This window comes from Pinus tabuliformis, chromosome 4_1, assembly GCF_031772625.1.
Source record: "Pinus tabuliformis cultivar Carrire ecotype Pingquan chromosome 4_1, CPIR1, whole genome shotgun sequence".
In the NCBI taxonomy this organism is placed as follows: Eukaryota; Viridiplantae; Streptophyta; class Pinopsida; order Pinales; family Pinaceae; genus Pinus; species Pinus tabuliformis.
In genome coordinates this window covers 172,658,776-172,669,100 of record NC_142303.1, presented here as the reverse complement: position 1 = coordinate 172,669,100, position 10,325 = coordinate 172,658,776, and the positions used below count along the sequence as shown (strand labels likewise).

General features: G+C 38.9%; 1 protein-coding gene across 1 annotated transcript; it reads left to right on the top strand.

The window, feature by feature from the left end:
• The first annotated feature begins 336 nt into the window (after positions 1–336).
• LOC149174735 (uncharacterized) lies at positions 337–3,034 on the top strand. The gene is made up of 3 exons (XM_089420948.1): positions 337–1,782; positions 1,994–2,062; positions 2,438–3,034. Exons 1-3 carry the CDS (start codon positions 337–339, stop codon positions 3,032–3,034), a joined length of 2,112 nt encoding a protein of 703 aa, XP_089277074.1.
• The last annotated feature ends 7,291 nt before the right edge of the window (positions 3,035–10,325 follow it).

Sequence of the window (10,325 nt, the reverse complement as noted above, 5' to 3'; positions counted from 1 at the left end):
GTATATGTGCGGGAACATGAATGATTTCCTTTTATCATTTATGCAATAATTTTATTTTGAAAGTAAAGGTTAAGCCTACATTAAACATTGTTATGGGATTACATAATGTGCAAATATATAAATGAAAAATCTACTTGGTGATATTTTCAGATCGGAGATGCAGGGATCGGGGAAGAAAGGGTTTCTGAAGCATCAGGGTTAGCAGCGGTGGGAACGCAAGAGAAGCGAAAGCCGAGATCAGGGCAGGGAGGCGGGCTTCCTGCGTTCAACTAGATCAGCGACAGCATAGAAAAGTGGAGGGTGGTATCATAAAACAGGGAGGAACTGAAAAACGCCATGGCAGGGGAACCAGGGAGGGGAGAGATCCCCTCCTACAAAAACGTAACGGTGGGAGAATCAAGTGGAAGCGGATTACAAAGAGACCCAAAGGAAAACAGTAGAGATTCGCCAGTAATGGGAAACCGATGGCAAACAAGACTAGGGGGCAGATGCCTTCCCAGAGCTCTGAAAAAACCCAGATTCGTAATTCCGAATAACAAACTTGAAGAGTATAGATGCTATATGAGGGACCATGCGTTAATATGTAAGTTTGTAGGGTTTTGGTCGTCCGAAAAGGACCTGGCAAAGTGGATACAACAAAGATGGAAACCGAAAGGGCATATAGATCTGAAGCTGGGGGCAAAGGGTTTTTTTACAGTGATATTCTCAAATCTAGAGGACAAGGAAAAAACCTTTGAAGGGGGACCGTATTTTATGAATAACGCTGGTTTATTCATGAGGCACTGGGAGGACTGCTACAATCCAGACCAAGAAAAGATGTTAGCAGCGCCCATCTGGGTAAGACTGTTCGGCTTACCAATAGAGTTTTGGGACCCTGAGATTCTTGAAGGAATAGGTAATACAATCGGAACATTTGTCAAAGTAGCAGAGACCACAAAAAGAGGGAGATATACATCCTATGCAAGGATATGTGTATACATGAATATATCAGAACCCCTGCCGGAGTACGTAGAGTTAGAATACCACGACGAAGTCTGGCAGCAACCGATGGATTATGAACACATCCCCTTCCGCTGCAGAAGATGCCATGAATACGGCCACCTCTTCAAACAATGCCCATTAAATGCTGTAGAAGAAACATCAAAGAAAAAAGAAGAAGAGAAGAGGAGAACAGAAGCCACCGAAGGAGAGGAGGAGGGTTTCCAGGAAGTACCCATAAAAAGAAGACAGGGGAAAGGAACGCCAAGAATGCAACAACCTGTCAAAACAGTGCCAGTAGAATGCCAAAATAAGTTCAAAGTACTTCAGGAAGAAGAAGGGGAGATGGAAAAAGGAGAAAGCGCAGAAGAACCTATGGAACCAGCTAAAGATACAAAGGAGCCAGACTTAAACCAGAGAAACATGGAACAAGAAGGAACAGAGGAAAATATGGACATGACAGTTGAGCAATCACAGATGGAGATTGATTTCCAAAAGGACAGTGGAAGCGATGAGGAGAGAATAATGAAAAACCTGCTACAGGAATGGAAGAACCTAGATGAGAGGTTCATACCTGACGACCAAAAGCAATTGTATAAAGAGATGTTCCAGAAATACAAAGAAAAAAAAGGAACTATTCTGGCAAGTCAACTGGAACAAATAGGAGCGCAAGGAGGACAGAGCATGGGAATGGGTAGCACTGGCAAAGGAGGTAGAAAAAGAGGGAGAAGGCCATTGAGCGAAACCATTCAGGTGGTAGGGGAGATGCTGGTAAACTCAGGTAGAGTCATACCTCTTTCAGAGGTATTTCAACAACCATCCAAAAAATTTTAAAATGATAGTCACAAGTTGGAACATCAGAGGTCTTAATAGCAAAGGAAAACAGAGGTATCTGAAGGAAAGGGTGAAGAAAGACAAGCCCAGTATAATGATAATCCAAGAAACAAAGATCAGTTCCCAAAAGTTAGAAGAAATAATGAGAAAACACAATATTCATTATGAAGTAATGGGTCAGGACGCGGCAGGCACGGCAGGAGGATTGGCAATCCTTTGGAACCCTGAGGAAGTGCAATTCCAAAACTGGGTCAGCCTTCCTAGAATCCTCTCAGGAACTTTCAGAATGATAGGATCGTCTGAGTGGATACTCATCACAGGAGTCTATGGACCGCACCTATCAAGGGAACGCAAAAATTTTCTCCAAGACATGAAAACAATCCGAAGGATCTTTCCAGAGACTCCATGGATTGTAGGGGGGGACTTTAATATGATTAAAACCTTAGGAGAAAAGAGAGGAGGTTTAAAAAGACTAGACCAAGACATGGAAGCTTTCTGCGAAATGATAACGGAGCAAAGACTAGTAGATATTCCAACAATAAATGGGATCCATACCTGGAATAATAGAAGAGGAGGCAGAAACCAAATAGCATCGAGACTGGATAGGTTCTTAATATCGGAACAGATCATCAACAGGGACGTATTTGTAGAATCAATGATCCTTCCTGCCATGGGATCAGATCATTGGCCCATCCGATTGGAGATAGACATCAAGAAGAGCCCTAACAAATGGCCCTTCAGATTTGAGGCCTTTTGGCTCAGGAATCAGCAGTTCATGCCGAAGGTGGAGGAATGGTGGACTCAGAGTCAACAGAGAGGACGAAGCAAGATGCAAACCTTTCAGTTAAAGCTCAAAGAACTCAAAGGGAAAATCAAAAAATGGAATAAAGAGGAGTTCGGGAACATATTAATGGAGAAGCAACGATTAGAACAAAAAATGGAAGAGATGCAACAAAAAATTATAGAAGAAGGCCGAAACGAGGAAAGAAGCAGAGAAGAGGGAGCATTGATAAGCCAATTAGAGGAACAGAGAAAACAGGAAGAAATTTTATGGAAACAAAAGTCCAGGATAAACTGGCTTCGTGATGGAGAAAGGAACACAAAGTTCTTCCACCAAGCTATGGTTCAACACAGACAAAGGAACAGAATTTTCTCTATCAAAAATGAAGAAGGGCAAAGAATAACACAGCATGAGGGAATTGAACAGGTATTAGTTGGGTAATACAAAGTCATGCTGACCGAACCCCAAGTTGACAGAGAAGAGGCTACAGGAAGGATCTGCAACGAAATCCCAAAAATAATAACAAGGGACTAAAACATGGCCTTGATGAGGGTAGCAACGTTGGAAGGAGTGGAGGACATAGTGAAGGGAATGAAAAAAAACAATGCCCCTGGACCTGACGGATTTACGACGGAATTTTACCAAGCAGGCTGGCATTTTCTTGGACAAGACATTCTAGAGGTGGTAGAGGTATCTCGCAGACACCAGAAGGTATGGCCAGGTCTTAACTATACTCTTTTAACTCTTATTCCTAAATCTGCTAAATCAGCAAATGCCCAAGCTTTCCGCCCAATATCCCTTTGTAATGTAATTTATAAAATAATTGCTACACTAATGGTGAAAAGATTGAAACCAATTCTCTCCAGTATAATCTCCCTGGAACAAACTGGGTTTTTGGAAGGGAGACAAATCCTAGATGGTTTGGTTGTATCTCAGGAAGTGATCCATTCTCTAAAACAAAAAATGGAGAGGGGAATGATGATAAAACTGGACCTGTCAAAAGCTTATGACCGCCTAAACTGGAAGTACCTCAAATCAATTCTTATGGCATTTGGTTTTAGTAATATATGGATAGACTGGATCTATAACATGATATCAATGCCTAATTTCTCTATCCTGCTGAATGGGACGCCAACTTCGACCTTTAACGCCACAAGAGGGCTGAGACAGGGGGATCCCTTATCCCCCTTCTTGTTCATTATTGCGGCAGAAGGACTTGGAAGATACTTCAAGAAAGAGATGAGGGAAAGAAAGATTAAAGGCCTGAGGCTATGGGGAAACAACTTACCTATCACCCATCAGCAGTTCGTAGACGACATTATGCTCTTTTGTGAGGTCTCACTAAAAGAAGTGAAGAGGGTAAAAAAGATTCTGGACTTATTCATGGAAGCCTCGGGTATGGAAATCAACAAAGAAAAATCCTGTACATTTCTCTTTAACACCCCAGAACCGATCAAAGCCCACTTGACAAGAACGTTGGGATTCCGCCCAGGCGAATTACCAACAAAATACTTGGGGAATCAATTAGCTTTAAATCCTCTAAGAATAGCAAACTGGCAGCAAACGATGGAAAAACTCAAGAACAGACTCGCAAATTGGTCCTTTCGATCCCTGAACATAGCAGGAAGACTGGTGCTACTGAAATCAATTCTCCAGGCTATTCCAATCTATCCCCTTTCGGTGATGGCGGCCCCCAAAGGAGTATGCACAAGAATGAAGGAAATTTTCGGAAAATTTATTTGGGGAGGACCTAAACAGCAAAGGAAATGGGCCCTTGTGTCTTGGAAAGGTCTGTCAAAACAAAAGGAAGAAGGAGGACTAGGTCTCAGGGATCCAGGCATCTTAAACCAAGTTCTAGGGGCGAAGCTGTGGTGGAGGTGGATGAGGGGTGGTAATGATTTATGGAAAAGGATATGGACCCAAAAATATAATATGCCCTCAACTGCAGAAGGTATTCTCAGAGTGGAGGAAGTCCCAAAAGGATCCACAATATGGGACCTGGCCAGCCAGAACAGAGATATCATAAGCCATTATGCCTTCTGGGAAATTAGGAACGGAAGAATAGCCAAATTTTGGGAGGAGGCATGGCAGTAAAGGGAAAGAATGGTAGGCATACAAGCTCTGCAAAGTACATATCAGAAGGCTGTAATGGGGGGGCTAAAGTACGTCAAAGAATACTGGAAAGAAGAAGAGCTAGATGAGACATGGAAAACTTGGAGGAAATCGGAAGAATGGGACAGAAATATAGACCAAGAGCAGAAAGAGATACTAGTAAAAGAGATGGAATCAAGAAGAATCAAAATAAGATTGGGACCAGATATTCTCAGATGGGGAAGATCCACAAGGGGGACCTTCACAGTCAAAGAAGCCTATTATTTAATCACCCGTCAGGAACAATAAGAGGAAGTTCTGGATTGGAAGCAAATATGGAGGAACAAGTGGTGGCCGAAGGTAACTATGTTCGCCTGGTTAGTAGGAAAGGGAAGAATCCTGACGTGGGACCAGTTACAGAAGCGAGGATTCTAGGGACCCCCCAGATGTAGCCTTTGCAAACAAGAAAACGAAACACAGGAACACATTCTGAACTCTTGTCCCTTTGCCCAGCATCAATGGGATGAAGTCAGGAACCTCTTTGGAAAATCAAATAGGGACCCCCATGATATTAAACAGACCATCTTCCAATGGGGAAAGGGTCAATTTTCATGCCCGGTAGTAAGGAGAGCCTGGAGTCTAGCTGTGGGATTCGTCATATGGCTTATATGGAAAGAGAGAAATCAAAGAATCTTTCAAGATAAAGACAATCCACCAGAAAGGATCTGGAGAAGAACGCAAAAATTAATAAGGGAGACGGTTCTAGCAGAGACTTGGGAGGAAGAAGACTGGAAATCGACTCCAGATGAGGTTCGAATCTTAGCTAACCTAAATATGGATTACAACATGGTGTATCCCCATAAGAAAAGAAACCAATGACCACAGATCCAGAGTTCAGCTCAGTTCAATTATCCTGGCGAAAACTTCATTAAACTGAATTTTGACGGGGCTTCCAAAGGAAACCCAGGGCCAGCAGGATTCGGAGGTATCTTCAGAGATAGCGAAAGACGCATTAGATGGGTGTATGCTGACCGGGGAGGCATAATGACCAATAATGAAGCAGAATTGATGGCAGTCTACCAAGGCATCAGAATAGCAATAAGAAATGGATACACAAACCTGGAAATTGAAGGTGACTCACAGATAGTAGTTGAAATGCTTAGGAATCTTAATAATGGGAAGAATTGGGAACAGGTAGCAAAGAGCTGGAGGACTGCAGGGATAATTCAAGACTTGGCAGACATACTGAATCGAATTGAGTATAAAATCATTAATCATGTAAGGAGAGATGGAAATAAAGCAGCAGACTTCCTCGCAAACTGGGGATGCAATGAACAGGAGGGGAGGGTAGACAACAAATGGCCAACTTTAAGGAACAATCCTCGATGGGAGACACTCAACTCCATTATCACTCAAGATAATAATGAAATCACAGCTGTATAAAAAGGATCACCAATGGCCCCCAATCGGGGTGAAAATGGCGGCGACGAGGGAGATTATTGCAATGACAGGGAGGGGGTATGATAAGCCACCTTGCACAAGGATAATAACTCAGGTTGACAGGACAGTCTACAGGCAGGGCATAATTCCAAGGAGCTGTGGAGACGGAGCAATGAAAGGCAGAGGTGGGGAAAGAGGCGGTGCTCCAACGATGGGACACAGGTTAGCTGGCGCAGAATTAAGCAGAGGAGGAGTGGGAGATCATGGAGAATGCAAGCGACAGAGGGAGGAGGTACAGAAGAACAGAGGCGGGCGGCAAGATAAGGTAAGTGGATACGGGAAAAGGCGTGTGGGAAGGAAATCTGTTAATGACCTCGGAGATAGCTTGGATAGGAGTAAGGATTCGAACGGAAGTTCAAGGAAAAAAGCAGGCAGGCGAAAGCAGAAGGATCGGCCACCCATCCTTGGAAAAACCAAACGAAAGGCAACAGAGAGAAGAATGAGAAAGACAACAACTGATATGAGCAGGGTAGGAAGCTGGATGGGGCAGGAAAGAAGCATAGCTGACCCCCGCGAAGTTATGGAACAGAATCAGTCGGGCATGGAGAGGAAGATAGGAGGGGCGGAGCTGAAAAATCCAGAACAGGGGTATCATGTGCAGACGCGGAAAAGTGGTATGGGGAAGGGGAGGCCTCCTGAGGATAGGCTACCAGAAGAGGCAAAGAACCTGGAGAAGAAAGCTAAGGGGCATGGAGATGAAGGATGCCTGGGTGGCCCCTCTGTCATAGCTGGTCAGGGAAGCAAAGTAAAGGAAGACAATAAAGCTGGTAGCTCAGGCCGAGGAAGGGGCCGTAGAGGCAGGGTGAGAGGGTGCCAAGCTGGTAGCCAGGAGCGGAGCTCCTCATCTCCGGTTGGAAAGCGTCGTGGCAGAAAGACGCTGAAGCATCAGGTCCAGAATGCGGAGAGAGCGTATAGTGAGGAAACTAATGCTAACATTCGGAGGATAATTCAGGAGTTGGAGGTTGCGGCCACGCAGGAGGAGTCGGAATATGAAATGGAAGATTGGGAATATCTGTTGCTGGACCCAGGAAACACCAGAGGCCGCATGTCCCTATATAAGCAGGCCCTTCATGTTTACTGGGTAATGAAGAGGTTGCTGGCAAAAGCAATGGAACAGGTAGCTATGGAGATGGCAGAAATGGCCCAGGGTATTCCAAATTTGAAAAAAGAGATGAAGAACCTTCAGATAACTCTTCTCATGCAGGATGGAAAGCTCGATGAGATTCAGCAGCAGTTAAAGAAGATAGCTCCTGGAACAAAGGAAGAAGACAATCAGCAGGGTACTATGGCAGACTGATACCTCCGGTTATGTATAAGGTTCTCTTAGTTAGGTTGCTGAGAGCATGCTTTCATTTTGTTATAGTTCATTATGCAAATAGGAAACAAGATTAGTCTCTTTGGTTGTTTAGTATACTTAGCATGGACAAGCAGGCTTAGTATTTTTTGTTTTTGGATGGCATATAAAAACCTAAGGTGGCCAACAGACCCGGTTTCCCTTCGGGGCGGGTTGAGGCCACTGTATGCATGTACAGTGTTTTAACCTGAATTAATAGAACACGAAAGGTCCTATGTTAGCTTACAAAAAAAAATGTGCAAATATATAAACACAAATAAAGATTGTTTACTTATGGGTTATAAAGCCGGGTCAAGTTTTTAAGTTTTTATTTAACTTAGTAAATTTTAGGATTAGAATCTTAATTTAAGTGGATAAATAAGTTTTTAGTTATTAGAATTTAATTTAAGATAAAAATTTGAAATATAAATATATATATATATATATATATATTATTTCATTTTAATTTTTGATTTACTAAATATTAAGATAAATTAATTTTTTCAAAATGTGAATTTGAATAAAGATTTGTCCTTTAAAAGACTTGAACCTTATTCACACTTATATATTTGAATTGATTTTTTATAATACTATTTATATTATGTATAAATTTCATATCTCTATAGATAAAAATATTTTTACTTTTAATTACACTAAAACTCTTATAATACATACAGCGATAAAACTCTTATAATACATACAGCGATATTTGCTTGTGTATGAAATTTTTCTAACATGTTTAATAATTTTATTGATTCTAATTTCTTAATTTGATATGTGTGATGTAGATTTTTTTACAAGTATTAAATTTTTATATGCTTATTAACTAAATTTTAATATGAAATTCAAATATTATGATTATTGATATTACATTTGAAAATAATAAAATAACACTTACACTAACAAATTAAAAATACTAGTAACCAAAAAAATCAATGTCCCCCATAAATAAAATATTTAAATTTCTATCTTAATTTTAAGTCAAAGTTTACATAGCTAAATCAAGCAATTAAAACTAAAAGAAATTTAATTTGTTTTTTAATATGAGGGAGGTAGCAATTCCTTTACTATGGAGTTGACAATGACATGTAAAAACAATATTATTGACCATAGATTATGTGCGCATTATTTTATGTTGAATTGACATGTAAGTTTAATATTGGTTGTAATTCAAATATTTCAATATGTATGTTAAGTAAAAGACTTTAATATCATATCATATATATACATAGAGATATTAATAAGTTTTTATTTCATTAATAAGTTCTTTCTAATTCAAGACATGATAGAGATTTGCCACATTTTAAATGTTGAGGTTTTCCATTACACTAAAACCAGTAGGCAAAGGTAAACTTCCAAACCATTATCATTACCTTTATGAGTGGTCCCACGGTGGATCCGAGAGTGGTGGTTAGTCCATGTGATCAATTCCAAACGAGGTGAGTGTGGAAATACAATGTTCTCCCTCAAAGGAAAATCGGGGAATCAAACCTAGGCTGGGGAATCAAACCTAGGCCAAGACTCTGATACCATATTGTAGTTTTCCATTACACCAAAACCAGCAAGCAAAGGTAAACTTCCAAACCATTATCATTACCTTTATGAGTTGTCCAAGGTGACGTGAGTGTGAAAATCCAACATTAAAAAATATTGATAATGTCCAGGGTGCTATGGCACTGTGAGCAAGGATGTTGGTCCCAGAGGTTCCTAGTTCAAGTCCTCCCTTGGTGAAAAATGTAATCATATGTAATAATGTGTCAACCTACAAAAAAAAAAAAGTATGAATAATAAAAATAATTCAATGTAATTTGTGTATATATATAAAGAGATGTAACATTTTAAAAAATATTAATAATAATTTTTTTTACAAATTATATAAAATAAGTGAAAACTAAAATTTCTTATAGTAAAAACATTTTATTAGTGCTTTGTTTAAAATAAAAATAGATCCATCTTATCTCTACAACTACCAAGAGCTCAGAGAAGAATCAAATCTCTCATCTGTAAACTTTTCCTCAAATTTTACACTCAACAAGAGATTTGCATCTTAAAAGATTTGATCCCTCTTAACTCTAAATAAATATAGAATTAATATAAATCTCTGGTGATTGCATATAGTTCAAATAACTTTATACATAAAAATATTATTTTTAAATTTTATTAAAATCTTAAAAAAAACACACACACATATCATTTTTCTTCAATATATATTATTTTAAGTATTAATTTTTTATATAGTTTATTAACAAAAATTTTATGGTGTTTAATATGAATAATTATTATTATTTTTTTTAATGTGATAATTGTTTTATATATTTTTTGAATAAAAACAAAATTACACGAAAGGAAAATTAAATAAATTTTAACTTATTATGATTATTATTTTTTTCCCGTACTTAATGTTTATTTATTTATTTATTCAATATTTCATTAAAATATTTAAATTGTTTATTTATTTATTTATTCAATATTTCATTAAAATATTTAAATTAAATTGTATAATAACTTTAAGGTAATAAACTAATCAAACATAATAAAGAATATAAATATAACACTATCATATCCCAAATCCAATAACCTTAATCCTAACAATTTTCCTTAAATAACAATTATTAACTTTATCTCGGATATCCACTGCAAACCGATTCCCTTTCCTTTAATACCGATTCCCTTTCCCTTTCCTTTATATTTTCCCCTTTCAGATAATTGAGTCCTTTCCAACTTGAAAAACTTACCACCCACAATCAACATATATAATTAATAATGCACAAGCATACACATGAATCATGATTCACAAACAATAGACAA

Bases quoted from the DNA above. Each gene is read 5' to 3' on its own strand.
- LOC149174735 (XM_089420948.1), top strand. From the start codon at position 337: ATGGCAGGGGAACCAGGGAGGGGAGAGATCCCCTCCTACAAAAACGTA. The intron at 1,783-1,993 runs GTATTTCAACAA...GTAATGGGTCAG, and splicing joins GAGTCATACCTCTTTCAGAG to GACGCGGCAGGCACGGCAGG. The intron at 2,063-2,437 runs GTCAGCCTTCCT...ATATCGGAACAG, and splicing joins AAGTGCAATTCCAAAACTGG to ATCATCAACAGGGACGTATT.